This window comes from Notothenia rossii (genome assembly GCF_949606895.1).
Source record: "Notothenia rossii genome assembly, chromosome: 5".
Classification (NCBI taxonomy): domain Eukaryota; kingdom Metazoa; phylum Chordata; class Actinopteri; order Perciformes; family Nototheniidae; genus Notothenia; species Notothenia rossii.
In genome coordinates this window covers 57,840,544-57,864,011 of record NC_136903.1, presented here as the reverse complement: position 1 = coordinate 57,864,011, position 23,468 = coordinate 57,840,544, and the positions used below count along the sequence as shown (strand labels likewise).

At 41.4% G+C, this 23,468-nt stretch overlaps 3 protein-coding genes across 9 annotated transcripts in view; 2 read left to right on the top strand and 1 right to left on the bottom strand.

The window, feature by feature from the left end:
* Positions 1-23,468, top strand: part of LOC307039311 (uncharacterized protein) — a 794,762-nt gene that overhangs the window by 550,504 nt on the left and 220,790 nt on the right. The window lies entirely within an intron of this gene.
* Positions 7,412-9,320, bottom strand: LOC307041184 (piggyBac transposable element-derived protein 3-like; the record flags this gene model as incomplete). Its single annotated transcript, XM_079684509.1, has 3 exons — positions 7,412-8,142; positions 8,304-8,829; positions 8,916-9,320. The coding sequence occupies 3 exons, from the start codon at positions 9,318-9,320 to the stop codon at positions 7,412-7,414; spliced, it is 1,662 nt and encodes a 553-aa protein (XP_079540635.1).
* Positions 10,194-20,491, top strand: LOC307040253 (uncharacterized protein). 4 transcript variants are annotated; one of them, XM_079682919.1, is made up of 7 exons: positions 10,194-10,315; positions 11,034-11,117; positions 17,977-18,088; positions 18,355-18,419; positions 18,734-18,794; positions 19,045-19,088; positions 20,316-20,491. In XM_079682919.1, exons 1-7 carry the CDS (start codon positions 10,306-10,308, stop codon positions 20,351-20,353), a joined length of 414 nt encoding a protein of 137 aa, XP_079539045.1. In that variant the 5' UTR covers positions 10,194-10,305; the 3' UTR covers positions 20,354-20,491. The 4 variants fall into 4 exon arrangements, 1 of the variants encoding a protein (XP_079539045.1); XR_013808465.1 differs by lacking the exon at positions 17,977-18,088 and having other exon boundaries at positions 11,034-11,168; positions 18,355-18,437; XR_013808467.1 differs by lacking the exon at positions 17,977-18,088 and having other exon boundaries at positions 11,034-11,168; positions 20,316-20,488.

The following is a 23,468-nucleotide window of genomic DNA, read 5'->3' as shown; positions in this document are numbered from 1 at the left end:
GAACGGGGGATTCGCCCTTCTCTTCTTGCTCAGGAGAGCCAGATCACAGCTGTTTTCTGCCGGAACAATATTCTGTCTGTAACACTACCGCGCCTTTTTTAATTAAAGTATCCCATTTGAATCTTTTCAGAGACTCCATTTAGTCTCATTTTAAAGCTTCTCTCCTGGACGCGAGAATAAAGAACATATTTAACAATTGGGGACCCGGACGTGATCTCGTTTCACCGGGAGAGCAGTTGCAGTTTTCAAAGGAGCTTGAACAATGCTGCAGTAGGGCCTGGCTCATTTCGTGGCATCTGCAGGCAGTGGCAAGTACTTCCGGCATCTGCCACGGAGGCCGCTACTCCGTGGTATCTGTGGCAAGTATATGCCACAGATGTGGTATCTGTGGCAAGTATATGCCACGACTTGCCGTGGCAACTATATGCCACAACCATGCCACAACTTGCCGTGGCAAGTATATGCCACAAGTTAAGAGAAGGTTTATGGTAGCTGCCACTCGCCTTCCGTGGCAAATGCTGATATTTAAACCCGTATTTATCGCGTAAAATGTCGCTGTTTTGGCATGACTTTATCGGACTGATCTGTACAGAAGACTGATGATCTGTTACTGATGGTCCGATCTCTATTTTTCAAAAAGATTAAACGTTATATGTTCTATAGATTTTACTTGGAGAACGTGGTTTGTTAAAATAAATAAACTTGCTATATTTATGATAATACTCAAGATATATTATTAGTAAGTTGACATAAAGATCTAACATTGTTGACCAGAGGTGGGAAATAGGCTAACTTGTATACTCAAGTAGCCTACTGTACTTGTGATTTAGAAATAGCCTACTTGTGCTATAAGGATAAGGACAACCAAGCGCAAAGCCTACAAGCACTGAAAAGCTGGCAAGGGGAGACGGATGAGCATGACTCAGCGTTCTGTCAAGAACTCGAACAATATAAATTGTTTGCCAGTTTCAAAACGCAATAAAAGGGTGGATAAAAAAGCATGCATTGTGTCTCGATTTTTAATATACTGTCATGATTTTCTTAACGGAATAACCTGGTTTGTTTAGATTCACTGATATCAATATCTAATAAGAATAATCTGAAGCATTTAAATAAAAATGTTCAACCAGAATTAAAATATTAAACAACAAAACAGATACAATGAAATTAATCTGTTTATTAACAACGAAAATAATACAAATTAAGTACATATGCCTGGATTTAAAATAACACATTTATACATGTGTACAATCAAATATAACTGTCCTTTGCCTCATTTATAAAATATAAATCTTAGCATCTCACTAGCAGTGGCAAATGCAATCAGTTACAGCTGCCCTAAGTCTGTAGCCAAGTCTAATAACACCATTGTAGACGTTGCTGTGTCAATACAGATATTTATTTTTTAATTATTTGTCTTTACTAGTAACAATACACCTGGTTATCGTAGCAAGCAGTGGAAACTCCCCTCAAGAAGCGACAATTGCCAAGGGCTTGCGTTGCAACGCTCACTTGCCAATATTTCTTTTTTTATTACAATATAGGCCTATGTTTAGCCTACTATCATAGATATAGCACGTTTGTTTATTTTAGCAAACCAAGTAGGCTATTCCAAGTAAAATTGAATATAAATGATAATTTATTATCTTTTTGAAAAATAGAGATCGCACATCAGTCCTGTGATAGTCCAGCGACATTTTACACGATAAATACGAGTTTAAATATCAGCATTTGCCACGGAAGGCGAGTGGCAGCTACCGTAAAACTTCTCTTAACTCTGGCATCTTGTGGCAACTCCCATTCAGCATGCGCAAAAGCCACGGCAAGTTGTGGCATATACTTGCCACGGCAAGTTGTGGCATATGCTTGCCACGGCAAGTTGTGGCATCTTTGGCATTTACTTGCGTTGGCAAGTTGGCATATACTTGCCACGGCAAGTTGTGGCATCTGTGGTATATACTTGCCACAGATGCCACAGAGTAGTGGCCTTTGTGGGAGATGCCACAAATGCCAAGGCACATGCCACGGCGAGTAGTGGCAACACTCATTGTGTTCTAGTATGATAAATAAAATAACATTGTACCTTGAAAACCAATGCATTCGTTCATTTGACACGTTGGTGGTTTTAGGTAGGCTATACAGCGACCCCTGGCGGTTCTAGTGGGAAGTAAAAGTAGAAGTAGCCAACCTAAATGTTGGACTACTCTGTTACAAGTAAAAGTCATGCATTAAAATGTTACTCAAGCAAAAGCCCAAAATGATTAGCATAACAATATACTTAAAGTGCATATTACATGTTTTCATTATAATGATTGATCATGAAAGTGTTCTCAAAGCTGGTAAAGGTGCAGCTAGTTTTAATGACTTTGTATACTGTAGTGGGGTATCTTGTGAATTTACTCCAGGAGAAACTATAAAGTCTGATTTAAGACTTGATTATATGTATCATCATTAATCAGAATCTGTAGTAAGTAACTAAAGGTAGCGTATTAAATAAATGTAAGGGAGTAGGCTACAATTACACAATTTACCTCTGAATTGTAGTGGGGTAAGTAACCTACTACGTAATATACCATTTACATACTCAACTAAAGTACAAGTAGGCTATTTCTAAATCACAAGTACAGTGCTTGAGTATACAAGTTGGCCTATTTCCCACCTCTGGTCAACAATGTTAGATCTTTATGTCAACTTAATAATAATATATCTTGAGTATTATCATAAAAATAGCACTTTTATTTATTTTAACAAACCACGTTCTCCAAGTAAAATCTATAGAACATATAATAATAATAATGGATTACATTTTTTTTATTAGAGCGCTTTTACAGGTGCTCAAAGCGCTTTACAAATACACATACACATACATATAATGTTTAATCTTTTTGAAAAATATGATCGGAGCATCAGTAACAGATCATCAGTCTTGTGTACAGATCAGTCCGATAAAGTCATGCCAAAACAGCGACATTTTACGCGATAAATACGGGTTTAAATATCAGCATTTGCCACGGAAGGCGAGTGGCAGCTACCGTAAACCTTCTCTTAACTCTTAACTTGTGGCATTTACTTGCCACGGCAAGTTGTGGCATATACTTGCCACGGCAAGTTGTGGCATAGATAAGTTGTGGCATATACTTGCCACGGCAAGTTGTGGCATGGTTGTGGCATATACTTGCCACGGCAAGTTGTGGCATCTGTGGCATATACTTGCCACAGATACCACATCTGTGGCATATACTTGCCACAGATACCACGGAGTAGCGGCCTCCGTGGCAGATGCCGGAAGTACTTGCCACTGCCCGCAGATGCCACGAAATGCGCTTGCTGTCTCTCCAATGCTGGCAGACATACACTCGGGCCCATACAGAAAGGTAAAGAAGTACCTGTTTATTTAAAATCTTCAATAGATTACATAGTGAACAATAGGAGTGTGTGTCTGTCTGGTAAGTTGGACTCCTGAGAAAGACTGCCTAAATTTAAGTTAAAACAAGCCTAAATTGATAAACATTGGTATCCTACCACACGTGGCGTTGCTTTGTCACAGGCAGGGTGAGTTCAATTTCTTTTGTTCTATTTAACCCTGCATGCTATTCGTTTGTCTGTTATTACATGTCGGCTAGAGGCCAATCACTTCTATAGGTGTCTTTTGTTGCGTTTTAAGTTAACATGAATGGTTTTAGGCCATTAAGCAGTTGGGACTGCTTGAGGCAAAGACACAGCCAAAGTTTGAAGCTAAGGTTATTGGAGTGAGTGTTTTGTGTTAAAAACAGTGTGAGGCTGTTTTAAAAAAGTCATTTTTCAAGGAAAAGGCCTGAGGAGTTTGAAGCTTTATTTCTGTTTTCAAAAAGACATTGCGTTGTGGATTACGGCAGGAAGTGCGACATTCGTGCGTTAGATAGACGATATTCTTCTGATTGTGTTTGGATAGCGTCCCATTTTGTCCCATAAATAGCGTGTTTAAACAGAAGAGATGACCATACTGGCTCTTAAAGTCAAAACATTTACGTACATGGGTAGAGGGCTATGACGTAAGGGTATAAGGCCCATTTATCATTGTAAACTAAATAGAAATGTTATTTTAAACTACAGTGTTGTGTGTTGAATTTACTAGACAAAATATCACCCCACCATTATTTCAACTCCAGGTGTTTTCTCAAATCCCTTTGTTCTTCAGGTCAAAGGTTGGAAAACCAGTTGCCATCTTGTCTTGACCTCATGTTCACAGTGAACCACACGGCAGTCGCCATTTCATGAAATGCTAATTGAAGTACTATGTTTGCTTTAACACACTGAGGCTAGGCATTCCATCTAGTAAAGAACCATACTTCTTGTTAGAGTTAGAACTATTGGAAGTATTTCTGCTGATAAAAGTGTATTGGCTGGTTTTGTGAATATTCTTGTTTTGCAGATGTGTTTTGGCAGTTATGTGCTGTGTTTAACCATAGTGTAATGTTCGTCCTATTTTAAAGATATTTTTCAGGAAAATAAGTTTCTCCTTGTTAAAAAACAAGTCAGTTTTGCAACAGCTGTTCCCTAGTGGATTAAGCTGGAAATTAAAACAGCACACTCTGGTGGTAGTACAGAATTATTACACAAATAGAAGAAACACCATAACATTGTGAAGTATAATTTTAAGTGTTATAAATAAACACATGCTTGATCGCCAAGATAGAATTGCAAGTGGTTTCTAATTATAAGAGAAGAAATTTTACATAATACTTTTTCAAACACCAATTTATTGAAGCTAACACAAGTAGTGACATTAGCATAATTTCATACATTTTGGTATGCGCTGTACACAGGAGATTTGGATTTGAACCATATTCATATTTCAAAGTCAAAACCATACACGGTACAACTTTATTTTAACATTTCATATTTTAAATGTGCATAATTTTTATATAATAATTAACTTTATGAATATTTTACCTATAAAAAAAAAATCAAAAAAAAAAATCTGTAATTCAAAAAAAAAAAAAAAAAATCTATAAAACCTTGAGCAATTAAAAAAAAAAAAAAAAAAAAAAAGATTTAAAGTTCGGACGAACAGCAACGAAGGTGCTAGTCAGAAGATTAGTGCTTCATCTTTGATAAGTTAATAAATAATTAGAGAACATGTCACCAAAACAAACTAAGTTGAGACTAGACGCAGGGCCAGGCTCAACAGCAGATATCAAGGGAAGGATACAAATCAGATCAGATGCTATAACAGTTCCAAATCTTAGACAAAAGACATGGAACCACATGGAGAAACTGTTGGAACAATGGCAAACGAGAGGACTGTATCCAGCTGATGATCAACCAACACCAACGAAAGCCCATAGAAAAGCAGTAATTGACCATGAAAATTGAAAATACCTGCGAGAACAACAAGCATGGATCAAAGCCGGACAACCCCCTTGGTATGGACCTGCTAAAAGCGCTATAAACAGAGCTGAAAAAGAAAATCTAGAGTTACAACTCTGGTACTCCATCTAAAATATGTCAGCCAAGAATCAACTAACAGCATGTATGTGGCTCAAGGAGCAGAGCTCACAGCAAAGGAAGATAAGAAAGAAAAGACGGAAGAAGCTCCAATAATCCAACCTTCAAAGCTCCTTCCAAGCCTGACAGATGCGCATCTTCCCTACATGACAGAAGAATACAGTTTATTTCAACCCCCAATACAAGCTCCAACTCTAGGTGTTTTAGGAGGAGTATTGGAGTTGTCATTTATCATTTAAATCATATTCGTTAACCTAAACGAATAGTGTATAGATAGATACTTTATTCATCCCAAATTGGGAAATTATTTCGTTGCAGCCCAGTGTTATTGGACATTACAAATTAATAAAAAATATGTAGGAGGAATATAAAATACAAAATACAATACAAATAATTAGCATAAACATCAAATATATTCATATCAACAGTAGCTCGAAAGAGTATCTGAATAATAGAAATAAAAAAAAGATGTGTATTACTCTACTACTTTATGAATAAAACTGAATATATGAATATTTACTTCAGGAACATAAGAGCAATTTAATATTATGTACTAGTTTGACTACAGTAGAGTCTCTATCTCAAAAAATATGCATTATATCATGCAATAACAGATACATGTTATGAACAAACATGATTTGAGGTTTATGATAGCTAATAAAAAACATCTTATCATGCCAAAAAAAGATTACACAATACGTACTGAATATTACCAGAAATTGAAAGTTATTTATGATATTAAACTGGAATTTGTGAATTTTAACCCATAAGAACCTGGACTAATTTCTGGCTCAATAAAAATTAGTGGGAGCATAACACAGGTTGAATAGAGCACATAGAACACATGTCTAAAAAAAAAATCTAAATTCCACCACCAGATGACAGAGATCTGAAAAGTGACATCAGTGTCACTGCAGTCTTATTTGATTGTTAAATTAAATTATTAAATGTACAGTGTTTTCTGACATTTCTGACATTCCTGAGCACATTCCATTAACTCTGAAGCTTCCAAAGATGTTACCATAGGCATATTATGTATGGTTGGAAAGCTGAGAAGGAATGGAATCCATTTCAGATGACTTAGTCATGGTCAAACCATCTCAGAAAGAGCACAGAGAGAGAAAGGAGTATTTGCATTTTCCGATTGCCCCCAAAAGGGCCCGCATGCCATTATTGGCCCCAAAAGTGCCCCCACCAAACATCTCTACACCTAGGCATGCCATATGTTTTTTAACATCTACATTTCCCAAGGAACAATTATATCAAGTCCATTCCCCAAGGTCCATAAGACCTTCCCAGAAGGAGTTATCATCAAATAAAGGTCAAGTGTTGTCGCCAGAGCACCACACCTGCAGCAAGGGACTGATCATTAGTGCTCACCTGACTCACCTGTGTTGATAACGCAATTGCACTCTATTCAAAGACCATGTCCATGTCCCACACTGTCCTCAAGAGACAATACAATATGTATTATATCTATTATATGTAATATGCCATGTATTACTAGTGTAGAACAAGTGCCATTCATTCATTTTTCACACCAGGTGTCTGACATTTCAAACTGGACCAGGTGAGAGGTGGATCTTTGTCTGTTAGGTCAATGTCAATCTTCATTTGTCTAAAATTAATCAGACTGAGAATGTAGCTGACTTTTTATTTTTATCAACATCCAATGCCACTTGAATAATAAAAAAAACAATGTCCGGCTAGAAATTATTTCAGATCAACAGCAGGAAAAGTACAATCTGAACAATAGAAAACATGTTGCCTGGTAGATTTGGAACCATTTGGAACACGTGAAACAGAGTGTCAATAATCACCAGGAATATTTTTAATTCCACAACACCTAAATCTCAACAACTTCCCGTTCCTCTTCTCCTCCCAGTCATCCTACACTATCCTTTCCAAGCCTACTGCTGGCTGTTTAGAAATGGTAGCCTTTGAAGCAGTTTCTCTCTTCTGTGAAGCAGAGACGCAGGTCGCATTTCTCACACAGGGTGGTGGTTGCATTTGTTTTGCAGACTGTGCAGCGGCCACGCTTGGTAGATTTCACGGGCCAGTGTCCAAAGTGGTCCTTACGGACATCATCAGGAACTCCAACACGGACTCTCTTTCTCGTGGGAGGTGCTGAAGGAGATGGAGTGTTCATGTCAAGTGATGGGCGCCCCCTTCTTGCCTGGATGAGGATGAGGCAAGTTGCCACCTCTGCCTGGAATCTTCTTAGATTCAGTGCTCTCTCACCGATCAGCTTGCAGTCGTTCTTGTAGATCAGCCACGCGTTGACCAGGGCTACCATGATGGTGTGCCAGAAGAGGTAGATGTACCATCTCCGTGATCTCATGTGGTATTTGTACCGGAGAAGGCATCTATCCATGAGATCCACCCCCCCCATGAAGGTGTTGTACTCTTTGACGACATTGGGCCGGATGACGTCAAGGAATGCCTTCTGGGGTTTGCTCCAGCGCCTAGCTTTGTCTTGTGGTTCCACTGCTGTTTGAGAGGAGATCAAGGTGACAGGTCTGTTGTCATGCCACTTTACTATGGCCATGGACCCCTCTTTCTCCACCCGGCAATCGAAAGATCCTCTGCCTCTCTTGGAAAGACTCTTGTCATCCTCAAGCTGACATCCAGCCAGGCGATTGCTGCGGACTGTTCCTGTAATACATAAAGAATAAGACAAGATGAGTCAAAACTAGAAACAAAGGAGAATGAGACCATAGGTATGTTGTTATTACCTGTGTGTGTGTGTGTGTGTGTGTGTGTTTGTGTGTGTGTGCGTGTATGTATGTGTGTGTGTGTGTGTGTGTGTGTGTTACCTGTGTAGAAGATCTGCCGCTGACGAAGCTCTCGCACCAGTGCGGCTGAAGAGAAGAGGTTGTCGGCGAACACTTTGTAGTTCTGGCCTGATGGAAGAGTTTCACACAACTTGACGACCACATCTCCTCCCATTCCAAGTGTGGTTCTTTTCCCAGTGCCACCTTCATAGACCTGGAAATCACATAGTATTCCGTCGGATGAGCAACGGGCCCAGATCTTGAATCCCCAGGGGTGGGGTTTGCCCTTCACATATTGCCTGATGGGGCAGCGCGTTCCTCTGAACGAGACCATCTGTTCATCGATGGAGTTGTGCTCCATCGGGGTGATCTGGAGACATTGTTTGCGGAACATGTCAAGCCATGGACGGATCTTCCAGCACTTATCCCCTTTTTGCCTGTTGGATGGAGCCTCGTTGTCGGTGAAGTGGAGAGATGTGAGGAGGGTCTGGAAACGGTCGCATGACATGTTGTCAGCGACCATGCCAATCCTTGTGTCGTTTTCCCAGTAGACACGGTTTCCTGGAAGCTGGCAAAGTCCCATACTGTGGTCTGCACGTTCTTGTGGGTGGCAGAGGTTTGAACGCTGTAGAGGTTGGTTTGCTCCATCATTGCCACAAGCATCTCATCTGTAATGAACCTCCTGAAGTACTGCAGGGGAGTGGGGAGCTCATCTGGAGGTTGGACCCTCTCTCCTTTGAAGGTGTGGTCTGGTGTTTCAAAAGCTTTTTTTCGCCATAGGAATCTTTCTTGGCCAGTAGAACGGTGGGATGCTGCAGTCGGAGGTTCTTCATTAGGAGGTTCTTCTCCCTCTGGTTGAGGTGGTTCCTCTTCCCCTATGTCGCTTTCCGACTCATATGGCTCCTCCTGATAATCAGGATCTAAGACAGGATCATCAAATTCATCCTCATCTTCATCCTCACCACCTAATCCCTCCACCTCACTTTCGTTTCCATCCAGGATTATTTCCAGGATCTTCTGGATGTCCTTGTCTCCATCCCACCTATTTTTCCTGTTCATCTAGAGAAGAAAATATGGAAAATAATCATGACTTTCAGCTGATGTCATCATGTAACGTTGGTAGCACTTTACCCTACAGCACGGTAATTATCATTTCCAGCTGTGAGGTAAAGTGCCACATGACGTTAGTCCTAAACCTGCCATGTTGTAGGTAGCTAGCTAGATAGTAGTATAAGTAACTAGTTATTACTAGTTATAGCTAGCTATATATATATAATATAATAACAATATATTACTGAGTATAATTGAATTAAGTAAACTGATCAGATAATGACAAGTTTTCTAATTGTGACATATAGGTCACAACACTTATTTTTTTTACCAGTTTAGTCTAAATGCCTGCAGTGACGTCTATGTCACACACATATTTACTTGCTCTTTTACCACAGAATAAAAAATAAAAAGTCTAAACAATGATTTATATTCGACAAACAACATGTTATCCAATATTTCAACCATAGGATTTGATGGATCTTACCTTTTATCCTCAGGATGGGCAGAGGGGCAAATTAGCTGGCAGACTGAAGTTAGCTTGTGGAGAAAACAGTCAGGAAAGGTGGCTGCTAATTGAACATGAGGTCATCCCAATGGTCACATGACCTTTCAGAAATGTGACTTGGGTGTCGCTTCAGGACTATATGAGTTGAAATTAAGGGTATACTTGAAGTGACACCCCTGCTACACCCTAAAATTGTGTGTGACATGCGCGTCACCTCAGGTTCTTATGGTGCTACTAATTGAACTTTGATATCACACTTAACATTATTTTGAAGTTGAATTCAATCAACATCATTTGGATTATATCATTTGACTTTTGTAATCATACATGGTTATATGGAAGAATTTTAGTTTTGTGTCATGCCAATAACTATATGTGATACATGTGATGTTTTTGTTTTGTTCATAATGTAGCAACGATGCCAGGTGGATCCACAAAAAGACAGTGCCCCCATTGTTTGGAAAAATCAAACTGCGCAAATCGTAGATGCACAAAGGTAAATATAACTATATATATATATATATATGTCTACTAAAGTATTCATAATACAGTCTATTATACTGTCTCTCGGACTTAGCCATTTTCATACATAAATGGCAGTTAGTTTTGCCTTTAAATATCTCATTGTTTTCTGCAAAACCCAATAAAATAAAAGTGGCGAACAAAGTGGTGACTTTTTTCTAACAAAAGCCGGAAAGAGTTTTGTCACTCCACAAATGTGTATCACAGTATATGTGTTTTTTAGAACATTACATTTACTGCATGTGCCTGTTCCATTGAAAAGTTTGACTGTTGGTTCTTTTAAATAACAATATTTTGATTTAAAAAAATGAATAATATTTTATTATGATTATATATGAGGCCATATAATGGACATTCATAGTGTAAATTAAAATATGAATTGCTACAAATAGTTAGATAAAGTGAATGTGGCCCCTCTGTATACTGTTAATTAGATATCCTAACTTGGTTAGCCTACTGAATAAATGATCCGGTACATTTACTCGGTAGCATATTTTGTCAGTCTGTACAATCAGTTGAATTTAATTGATTTTCCGATTCATTTTTTGGGGAAGTATTATATGATATTATAATATATATGGTTAAAAGAAAGAAATAAGCAATACTTTGTTTCCCAACTGTTTATAACTGTCTTTCTATCAGAAAAATTAAGTATGTCCTTCCTACTCCCTCTTTCCCTCTCACTTCCTCAGTGTGGGAAGATGTTGGAGCTGAAATCAAGGCACACGGCCCGTATGAAGGATTTCCGGCAGAAAGCAAAAGACTGGGCCCAAAAAGTACACCGGTCGAGAAATCAATCGAAGATATTCGATAATTCTGCCCTGGTGGTAATAAACATTTTATTTTATTTTGGTCAGCCATTGAAGGTTACTGTCCCACAACATTAGAGAAATATTAATTGAATCTATATTGTACAGGGAAGGAACAACTTTTGAAATGTCATTCAATTATGTGTCAAGATTTCATTAACCCAAATGCATTTGCAATATTTCAATAATTAGCTAGTATAAATATAAAAAACGATACATTGACTTTAGCCCTGTCAACATTGTTTGCCATTCATCCCCACCCACCAAAGCAATTTTAGACTAAATGTTCTGACTCACCAACCAACATCAAAGAACTAGTAGCGACGTATTGTATCCTCACGTTGCCTACGTTTAAGCCAGAAGGTCAAACACCACACAGATTAAAACCTACTGCCAACTCTCACTTACACTCTGCACCTGCATAAGAGGATTTTACTCTCCATAACAGCAGTATGCAGAAGTATGTCTTCCTCATTTCAAATGGGACAACAAAATATATAAGGCTCTAGAAATAAAGGCAATGTTTGTGATACACTCTTTAAAACATTTTCACAACACTCTCTACTAAGCTTCATGTTGGGAATATCTGAGTAATAGAACGACCAGATGAGATAACAAATTAAAAGACTTTGTGTGAGCCTTTGGACTGTAGTAGTTAGTTTTCCTCAAGTCCATTTTTCTTCTTGTGCACAGATTTCCTTAAGCTAGCTTATTTTGCAGACAGCTCTGCTGCCAATTCAACATGTTGAATCATCAGCAAAGGTTGTTGGGAATGGCAAAAAATGCCAATGATGCGGGACACACCACAAAAACATGGCCGACGGCCAATGCGGTGTGGTTAAGAGGTGTCTCCTTTGGTTCACTTGTAATGTGGTAGAGTGAATATAACTTCATGGCAGATGCTAATGAATGGCAAAACAGAACAGGAACACAATTGTCTCTTTAGAAAATAGTAGTGGTGTTGCTCTGATGGTTCTTTCTGATTAAGACACACTATAGAGAGTGGACTGCCAACTCTCTTTTTTTAAAGTCTTGCCTTTTTAACACTGCCTGGAAAATCTATCTCTGTCTGTATCTATTTGTGTGATGTTTGTCTATATGTTTTTCTTTGTTTTTAAAGTCGAAAAACTGAAGGCCCTTGGGTACTTTCCTCTCCTCTTCTGGGGGAAATACCACAATAAAAATAAGAAGTGGACGGCCCAGCTCCAGTGCCCCTTCGAGCTGCCACTGGTAGCCCATGCGTGTGGTGGCTGTCCATTTCCAGCCGCCTCCTTGGGGATGTTTTCCCTTTGCCTGTTGTGTGGGCGTGGTGGCTGTCACTCTGGCTCCAGGCTCACCTGCTGCAATCAGCTGTTCACCCTCAAACCTGATTCTCATCAGCCATCTACAACGGCATATCAGCAGAGGCTCCACAACCTGTCGGCGCCAGATCGTTGTTAAACCACAGTGGATCATTCTCTGACCGCCGTGTTGTCGTCACCAGCCTCCACTTCCTCGCCACTCCTGCCGGATTATCCTTCCCGCACCTTTTGTTCACTAATAAACCCTTTTTGAACACTCTGCCGTGTCCTGCGTTTGGGTCCTCTCAGATATCGTAACAGAACGATCTGGCCAGCATGGACCCAACGGACACAAGCCACCAGTCCAAGACTGCGGACGAACTCAGCCAAGCCCTGGCCAGTCAAGGCGCTCTCCTGGGGCATCACGCTGTGGTTCTCCGTGAGGTAGTGGAGACTCTCCGGAACCTCTCCGCTAACGTGCAAAGGATCGGCACGCAAGTAGAACTGCTCACCACACAGTATTCTCCTCCGCAGCCCGCTGCACAGCCGGCAGCCCCTCCTCCCGCTCCTGACGCACCTCTCTATCAGCTACGAGAGGCCGTCATTCCCACACCGGAGCGATACGCTGGAAATTTGGGGATTTGTAGAGCCTTTTTGTTCCAGTGTACGTTTTTGAACAGCAGCCCAGTACTTATCATACAGATGGGGCTAGGGTAGCATACGTAATGAGTCTGTTGAAGGGGAGTGCTTTAGATTGGGCTACAGCTGTTAGGGAGAGCCAGCCACACATTTGCTTATCATTTGATACTTTCATTTCCGAAATGAAAAAAGTTTTTGATCACCCGGTACGAGGGAGGGACGCTTCCAGGCGCCTTCTTTCTCTCCGGCAGGGCTCCCGTAGTGTAGCCGAATTTTCAGTTGAGTTTAGAACAGTTGCTGCAGACTCAGGCTGGAATAACGAGTCATTGCAGGATATTTTTCTTCAGGGGCTGAACGAAGCAATTAAAGACGAGCTAGCTGCTAGGGATGATCCAGTTAGCTTGGATAATTTAATTGCCACAGCTATCAAGATTGATAATCGCCTCAGAGAGAGACGTAGGGATAGGAATGGCCGTCACCCCAATCCCAGCTACTCCTCACCTGATCCCCAAATTGGGACTGCCACTGCCCCAATCTCCAGATCCTTCCCGATTCCTTACACGGCCTCACCCCCAGAAGACGAGCCCATGCAAGTGGGAAGGGCCCGCCTCTCACCATCTGAGCGTGCTAGAAGGATCCAGGCTGGGGAATGTGTTTATTGCAGCCAAACCAGCCATCTCGTTTCCTCCTGTCCTAATCTGCCAAAAGGTCAGGCTCGTCAGTAGGTGTGGGGATTCTGGCGAGCCCTTCCTCCTCTCTCAACCCCCGACCCAGAACGCAGCTAGAAGCCGTGCTTTGCTGCAACCAACAGTTCCTACCTCTGCTCGCTTTAGTGGACTCGGGGGCGGACGAGAATTTGTTGGACATTAATATTGCAGTTCAGGCAGGAATTCCCTCCGAAGTGTTAGATTCACCTCTTAATGCTAATGCTCTTAATGGTAAATTCCTGGCCCAAGTCACTCACCGCACCTTGCCAGTAAACCTCATTCTGTCTGGAAACCATCGTGAGGTTATTCAGTTTCACCTAATTTCCTCACCTCATGCCCCCATAGTGTTTGGCCATCCCTGGTTAAGAACACACAACCCCCAGATTAATTGGGTAACTGGCAAAATCCTTAGTTGGAGTTGTTTTTGTCTATCCTCATGCCTGCAGTCTGCCCTACCGCCTGCAGAGACCGCCACTCCACCACCCAAGATCGAGCCGCCTGACATGTCATCTGTCCCCACTGAATATCATGACCTGGGAGAAGTGTTCAGTAAACAGCGAGCTCTTTCTCTTCCCCCTCATCGACCCTACGACTGTCCCATTGACCTTCTTCCCGGGGCCCCTCTGCCTTCCTCCCGTCTGTTCAACCTGTCTCGCCCTGAGAGGAAATCCATGGAGAGTTACATCCATGACTCCCTGGCTGCCGGTGTCATCCGCCCATCCTCCTCCCCGGTCGGAGCTGGTTTTTTCTTCGTGTCCAAGAAGGACCGCTCACTGCGGCCCTGCATTGATTACAGGGGTCTTAATACCATCACTGTAAAAAACAGATATCCATTACCCCTCATCAACTCTGCCTTTGAACCCCTCCAGGAAGCCACAATTTTTTCCAAACTGGATCTCCGCAATGCCTACCACCTCGTCAGAATCCGACAAGGGGACGAGTGGAAGACGGCCTTTAACACACCACTCGGTCACTTCGAGTATCTGGTAATGCCTTTTGGACTGATGAATGCCCCAGCAGTTTTCCAGTCGATGGTTAACGATGTGCTCCGTGACCTCCTCAACCGATCAGTTTTCGTCTACTTGGATGACATCCTTATATTCTCTCGTAACCAGGAGGAACACATTATCCATGTCAGGCAGGTGCTGCAGAGACTCCTGGAAAACAGACTCTTTGTGGAGGCGGAGAAATGCGCATTCCATGTCAACACAGTCTCATTCCTGGGCTACATCGTTGAGGGAGGAAAGATTAGGGCCGACCCTGAGAAGATCCAAGCAGTGGCAGGGTGGCCAAAACCAACCTCAGTGAAACAGCTTCAACAGTTTCTTGGTTTCGCCAATTTCTATCGCCGCTTCATCAGAGACTACAGCAGAGTGGCGGGCCCTTTAACCAGACTCACTTCCCCTACAACTGGCTTTTCCTGGACCCCAGAGTGCGATGCAGCCTTCTCGGAGCTAAAGAGACTCTTCACCACTGCCCCTGTGCTCATCCACCCTGATTCCTCTCGCCAGTTCGTTGTGGAGGTTGATGCCTCCAACACCGGGGTAGGCGCAGTTCTTTCCCAGCGCTCGGAAAGAGACCAAAAATTACACCCTTGTGCATTTTTCTCCCGCCGCCTCACTCCAGCTGAGAAAAACTATGACGTGGGTAACAGAGAGCTGCTGGCTGTCAAACTTGCCCTAGAGGAGTGGAGACACTGGCTGGAGGGAGCTGAGCTCCCTTTTATTGTATGGACAGACCACAAAAACTTGGCTTACATCCAAACTGCCAAGCGCCTTAACTCCCGTCAGGCTCGATGGGCTCTGTATTTCGGTCGCTTCTCATTCACCCTTACCTACCGCCCAGGGTCACGGAACCTCAAGCCGGAAGCTCTCTCTCGCCAGTTTGCTTCCGAAGAACCAGCTGCCGGTCCAGACACCATCCTGCCTGCCTCCTGCGTGGTAGCGGCTGTTACTTGGGAGATTGAGTCACTTGTTAAGGAGGCTCAGCGGGCGCAGCCTAACCCAGGTAACTGCCCAGCTAATAATCTCTTTGTGCCTATCTCTGTCCGCTCCAAGGTCCTGCAGTGGGCACACGCCTCCCGTCTCTCGTGTCATCCTGGTGTCCATCGCACACTGTTTATCCTCAGACAGCGGTTCTGGTGGCCTGCCATGGCTCAAGACACCAGGGTCTTTGTTGCTGCCTGTACAGTATGTGCCCGCGCCAAGTCCTCCCACCAACCTCCCTCTGGTCTGCTTCGCCCGCTGCCAGTACCTAGTCGCCCTTGGTCGCATGTGGCCTTGGATTTTGTTACTGGACTTCCACTCTCACAAGGTAATACCATCATCCTAACTATTGTGGACAGATTTTCCAAGATGGTACACTTTGTTGCTCTCCCCAAGCTTCCCACAGCCCGAGAGACTGCAGATCTTCTGGTTAACCACGTTGTTCGACTACATGGAATCCCCACCGACATCGTTTCTGACCGGGGTCCCCAGTTCATTTCCCACGTTTGGAAAGTCTTCTGTCGGGCTCTGGGAGCATCGGTGAGCCTGTCGTCGGGTTATCATCCTCAAACAAACGGGCAAACGGAACGGGCCAACCAGGACCTGGGAGCGGCTCTCCGCTGTGTGGCTTTCAGGAACCCCTCTTCATGGTGCCCACATCTGCCATGGATCGAATATGCCCACAACTCCCTGTCAAATGCAGCCACAGGTATTTCACCTTTTCATTGTGCCATGGGTTTTCAACCACCCCTGTTTCCAGCACAGGAAGAGGAAGTTGCTGTTCTTCCATTCAGACCCACCTTCGACGCTGTCGTAAGGTGTGGAAGGACACCCGAGCCGCCCTGCTCCGTTCCGCTGCCCGCAACCGCCTCATCGCAGACCGTCACAGGACCCCGGCCCCCAACTACTTACCAGGTCAGAGTGTTTGGCTTTCCTCCAAAGACCTCCCACTCAAGACAGAGTCTAAAAAACTCACGCCACGTTATGTCGGCCCCTTCATCATCGACTCTGTTGTTAACCCATCTGCAGTCCAGCTCAAGCTTCCCCCACACATGAAGGTTCACCCTACTTTTCATGTTTCTCTGCTAAAACCTGTTGCCAGCAGCCCCTTGTCTCCTCCAGTGACTCTTCCCCCACCCCCCCGCATCATCGATGGTCACCCAACCTACACCGTCAGGCGATTGTTGGACGTTCGTCGCCGTGGAAGGGGATTCCAATATCTCGTGGATTGGGAGGGCTATGGCCTGGAGGAGAGGTCTTGGGTTCCCCGGCGAAACATCGACGACGCGTCCCTGGTACGGGACTTCCACCGGGATAACCCTGGTAGACCAGGTAGGCCGCCTGGAGGCGTCCCTTAAGGGGGGGGTACTGTGGTGGCTGTCCATTTCCAGCCGCCTCCTTGGGGATGTTTTCCCTTTGCCTGTTGTGTGGGCGTGGTGGCTGTCACTCTGGCTCCCGGCTCACCTGCTGCAATCAGCTGTTCACCCTCACACCTGATTCTCATCAGCCATCTACAACGGCATATCAGCAGAGGCTCCACAACCTGTCGGCGCCAGATCGTTGTTAAACCACAGTGGATCATTCTCTGACTGCCGTGTTGTCGTCACCAGCCTCCACTTCCTCGCCACTCCTGCCGGATTATCCTTCCCGCACCTTTTGTTCACTAATAAACCCTTTTTGAACACTCTGCCGTGTCCTGCGTTTGGGTCCTCTCAGATATCGTAACAATGTGGTCCTGGAAAAAATGGTTTGCCTTTTTGAAGGCTTTTTAGAAGTTAGTTCACAGCACATTCATGATTCTTTATTAAGTTTAATCCTGTATTGTGTACCTATCCAGATGGATCAGATAGAAATGTCATTCAGATAATATTTTAGACAACCTGAATTGGTTTTGGGCAATTCATTTACTCCTTTTTCTTTGTTAAACTTTAATATGTTTTGGTTAATCATATTTTCAACCCTGCACTACATCTTTAATGTCTTGTCTGTCTGCTTTGTTTAACTTCAAAGCATGGGATCCTGAGACAGAGGGTCTAGGGCAGCATGAAAGGACTGGAGAAGAAGATGACCAGACAGAACAGGGGGAGGGAGGTGAAATGAATGAGACTGAGGGAACTACTGAGATGCAGGAGATGGAGACAGAAGGGGACACAGACAGACAGATTAGCGAGCGAAGGACTGGAGAGAGGAGAGCTGGAGGAACAGAAAGACTCAGAGGAAGAGTTTGGACCGGTGGTGGCAGGAGAGATGGAGGCAGGCAAGGAGAAAGAACAGGTGGTGGAAGTGGAGAAAGAAGAGTTTGAGGCAGAGAAAAAAGCAATCGACAGGTAGGTATCAATATAGAATATATGATGGAGAACAATGATGGAAATCTTGACTCTATACAATATGAGATACAGAACGGTTAAAAAAAGTGCCAGTGTAAAAAAAAAAGTAGGACCACCAACTGGCCTCTAAGCCAGAAGATTTTTCACTCTTTGCTTTTCCAACTTTTTCTTAAAATGTAAGTGTTCTCGCAAGTACTTCCCTGGTTTGCAAAGCACACACCACATGACTATTGCAATTAACACTTGTTTTTTGTTACTCTTTATAGAAAGAGAGCTGTTAAAATATCAGCAAAAAAGAAGCGAGGCAAGAAAAAACAAAACAAGGAGGAAGGTATGAAAAAAAATACAGGTATTTCAGATCTGTAATCAAAAAAATATACATCTTTTGACATAATAGTAGTTCTTTTGATTCCTAAAAAAAGCTTTGTGGCACATGGAGATAATCTGTGGTTCACTATGTGGTCATTTGTGGTACCCAAGAGGTGCATTATGTCATATAAAGTATGGGAAAATTATGACATGCATTTGTTTGAGGCCTTACAAATGGTGTTTTTCAATTTGAAAAACCAACTTAAAAGTTTGCAAGACCATACATGATATCAAGTTTTGGATTTATGGACAACTTAATTTCATGTTTCTTTTCAGTGTGTGAATATCACAGCAAACTGGACGCGTTTGTCCTGTGTCAAAGACACGTGAAAGTAAGGTTAGTAGCTATATTGTTTGCATGAAGTACACAACAGGTATGGACCTTCAACACAACAAACATAATAGTTTTCAAATTGTTGAATTTTGTCAGAAATTCAACAATTACATGTTGAGCTGTTCTCTGGGAGGTCTTACATTAATCCAAACATTTACCATTTAAAAATCCTGGGGGATGAAATGCAATGAAGTATTGAATTATAAATTCAAATAATTAATATTTAGTTTTTGTCCTCTCTTCTGTTTCAAAGGGCTCTAAAGAAGTGCTGGTCCATTGGCTGCCCTGCCCTGCATGGTAAGTTCAGATTTCTTGTTTAACTCAATTGTCAATAAATTGACAGTTCGGCCTAATTAATAATGGAGTGTAACGGGTACACCTGTATGTTTGTATACCTTATGCATGCCATGTGATCTTTGTAGTGTATCTGTGACTCTGGTTGTTCTATATGTATACCTGTGTTTATGTGTATTCTCTGGACTGCCCAAGGCAAATCTCTCCCAAGGGAGACAATAAATCACTATCTATCTATTTAAGAAGTCAGTTTTGCCATGAATTGTGAGTTATTTAAGTTCATGTAATAAGCACCTGCACCATTTTAAGTTCAGAAATCCTAGAAATCAGGGTTGCTTTGTAATTATAGACTGAAAGAACTTAAAGAGGACATAGTCTGTTAATTTCCAGGTTCATTAGTATTACGTTTTTCCGGCTTAAATGTTCAAAAAGCTCTTTATTGTTCTCATACTGCCTGTGCTGCTGCACCTCTTTTCACCCTCTTTCTGAAACCAGAGCCAACCACTTGGATACGTCCCGCCCCTTAGTCTATTACGTTTAATGTAGGAATTAGTTTCAGTCAGGTGTGTTGGAGAGAAACTCTGGGGGAACTTTTTCTATTAAGCTTTTGCAGTCCCTTTACATTCACAATTACGTAATCAACACACTACTGGAAATGGAAAACCCCAAAAAGCACTATTGGGCCCTTTTTAATATGTGGCATTGGTGATAGCCTAAAGAGGGATGTAGCTTTGTCAACACCTAAATCTACTGTTAAGTGTGTTTTTACTAATAATAGTTACGAAGACTTAAATGACATGCTAAATTGTGACCAGCTTGAATGTCAACAATGTCCAATATGCAGTTATGGTCATAATTATTGTTGAAGGAATCAGGTGAACTGCTTATTATAGAATTAAAATAATGCAGTCTGGTTTGGGGTAAACAACGTTTTAAAACACTGCTGTCCCACAGACAACATTAAAAAAAAAAAACATACTGAATACGTTTCGGTGGTTGGAAGCTTAGCATCATAAGGATCACCCTCAGTTTCCTTGGAAAGTCGGAACAAGAGAAGGCACTAAAGGCCCGACCGACAGGCCTAGCATCCAGGATTTCAAAACAGACCGTTATGTGTATGGCCCTTCTTAGGGTTGAGAAGACATTTGAAAGGATTTTGTATTCTCAACATATTTCAGAAATTGAAAAAAAATGTCTAACTTTTTTTTTTTTGCCTTGTTTTTCTTTCAGCAAAAAGACCTGGCCACCATCCTGGGAACCACACATGAATATAAACATGACAGTGTCCTAAATGTTCGTTGTTGTGTTGTAAATTATGAAGTTCTGTTGACGAACTACTTCATTTAAAAAATCTCATAAATAAATCATATATAAATATATTTGAAATCAAAATAAAAGTATTTGTTTATAAACATCTGTTTTATCATTTACAATTTAGCAAGGCACTCACCATATTGTTCAATACAGTCATGATTGATACAAGTTATGATTGATAAAACTAGTAAATCTGTCAGATTTGACCCGAAGACAACAACCCAACTTTGTAGGCTGTTTTTTTTCCTCATTGCTATTGATATCAATTAAGAAATTAACTTATAGGGACACCCATAGCTGGTCAGGGTCAGGAACTTTCCAAAAACGACAGATCTTATAGGACAAAGTTTATTGCTCACCTCTGCCTGGCAGAAGCCTCTTTCAGGTGTAGATTCTGAGACCATTTGGGACTCCAGCCTCAAGTATTTTGAATAATTGATTGTTTGATGTTAGGAGATCTTTAAGGTATAAAAACATTTTATGCCTTCAGATGTGGGCTTTATACATTTTTTAACTACAAAATACACAAAAATATACACTGAGGGTCAGGATTAGATAACACTGCTGTATTCAACCCGGTATCAGGGCAAGACGTGAACATGTGACGATTTACCATGCTGGGAGACGTGAAGATGTCACGATTTCGTCCCTTCAAACGTGACAGTTACACGGTATTGTGAACATGGAGAACCAGTGGAGAAATACCCGGAAGTGCCAAGCAAATAAAATAATACTTTATTCCGAGTGTGCTTGCTTTTCTCTTTGGAAGTCATCACTGTTGGGGAAATATTTTCCAAGGTCCATAACTTTGACCCAGTTTATCAGTTCAAACTGTCCTGACTGAGCACACGCACCTGTAACCTTGGCTGCTGTGCTCTCAGTGTTCTGTCTCCCTGTTCCTGCCTGTTGGATCAGCTGATAGAGGAGTTATGATTATATCTTGTTATGCACAATGTTGATTATTCTCTCTGAACTAGCTAAATACATGGGTCTAGGGTAGAGTTCTTCAGAATTGACGTGGCAACTCTACCGTGAAGTCAGAACCTCTGGCTGCTGTGACATGTGATGTGAATTCTCCGGACGATACTCCGAAATAAACCATCAGTGTTTGACATCAAAGCTCCTGCTCTCCTCATGTCTCTCTGAGTCCTGACTCTCCATTGCTACAGAGGTTTCCATTACAATCACATAAATGCATTGTAATACACGGTTCGGCTGCATTAAATATTACACATGTTCCATAGTTCTTTATTTATAGAGCCCTGACGAGAAGACTTCTGGACAAACTGAATAACTGCCGCCGAAACTGAATACGTGACGTGGATCATAAATATATCAACAATTAAACAACATCTTACATTTATTTTCACAAAATACGTCTCCTTGCAGTATAAATACTAATTTGGCTGAATTTTATATTTGATATATATATTTGGTAGATAGGATTTATTTACCACATAATGGTGCACAGCTAGATAGATAGAAAAGGAAACCTAGTGGTTAAAGCACGCTATTGAATATTTTAGGGGGAAAGTAGAAATGATAGAAATATAGAAAGAATATAAAAAATCAAGAAGATGCTGTAAGTGATCTCTACAATAAAACTGTTTAGTGCCGGATGTACACAGATATTAATAGGAGGATGTGCAAAACAGACAAACTAATAAGGCACTATATGTATTTTATTCTTATAAGATGTAGGTATATAGTATAATGAATGTGCAGAATATGACAGTTTATTGTTGAGGAACCTGCAACCCAAGCTTTTCATTCATTGCATAACTTTTTTTATGTAGTTGTGTATATGATACTGTATGTCTATAAAATGTTTAGTCTTTTCAAGCACCAACTATCAAATATCTCGCCTGATTGTTGGCACTTGACAATCACCTTCCCTGAATTTTACTCAGGTGTAACTGAAGTCTGATTTAAGGGTTGTTTATATTTCACATCATTAATCAGAATGTGGTCTAGTTAATAAAACATAATATCAAACATAATATTATTATTAACTTTATTGTGAAATAAATACACACAGAATACAATGCCATAATAACATAATTGTTGTTATTAGTGTAGGACACGTATGCATGTATAACATCTGAATATGTGTAGTTTTATTCAAGTTTTCACATAATTTTACAGGATATTGCTATAATATTTCACATTAACATCTGATTTGCAGACAAAAAGGTATATCCGTCATTTAACGGTAAGCTATTGAAATTCTGATTCCATAGATGTGTCTCCCATCACCCAAAACCCCTGAATATTCTCTCAACTCAGTAATTACATTCTTATATTCAAAGAAAATAAAAAAAATACAACTCCCTGTCTGTCAGCTGTGCACCATTATGGTGTAAATACAGCCTATCTACCGATTGGATCAAATATAAAAGTCTGCCAAATTAGTGTTGATATTGCAAGGAGACGCATTGTGTGAAAATAAATTGAAGATGTTGTTTAATTGCTGATATATTTATGATCCACGTCACGTATGTTTCGGCGGCAGTTCTTCAGTTTATCCAGAAGTCTTCTCATCAGGGCTCTATAAAGAGAGAACAACGGCAGATGCCTAATATTTAATGCAGCCGAACCGTGTATTACAATGCATTTATGTGATGACTTCCAAAGAGAAAAGCAAGCACACTCGGAATAAAGTATTATTTTATTTTTAAAACATGTTTTCAGATTTCATATCGCATAAAAACCATACCCCAACATGCTTTGCGGCTAAAACATCCAATCGGCTGAGGATCACACGTCACATCACTACGTCTGTTTCCGGTATTGTGTTTATGACGGATGTATTTTGTGATACACACATTCCTTCACATTTTAATTTACATTAAAGTATTTCGCGAGGCCTTCTAAAAATGTTTTAAATATAACTAGGGTTGTAGTTGAAGAGTTTGTAAATTAACATGAACCAAAGCTGTTGCATGGCAACGCAATCGCACAACGTCACGTCCAGTATTTCCACAACCACACACATCTATTTAATACATTTCAATTTGTTTACCACTGGTGGTTGAGTTTTTACTATGGGAGATATTTCCTATGCATGGC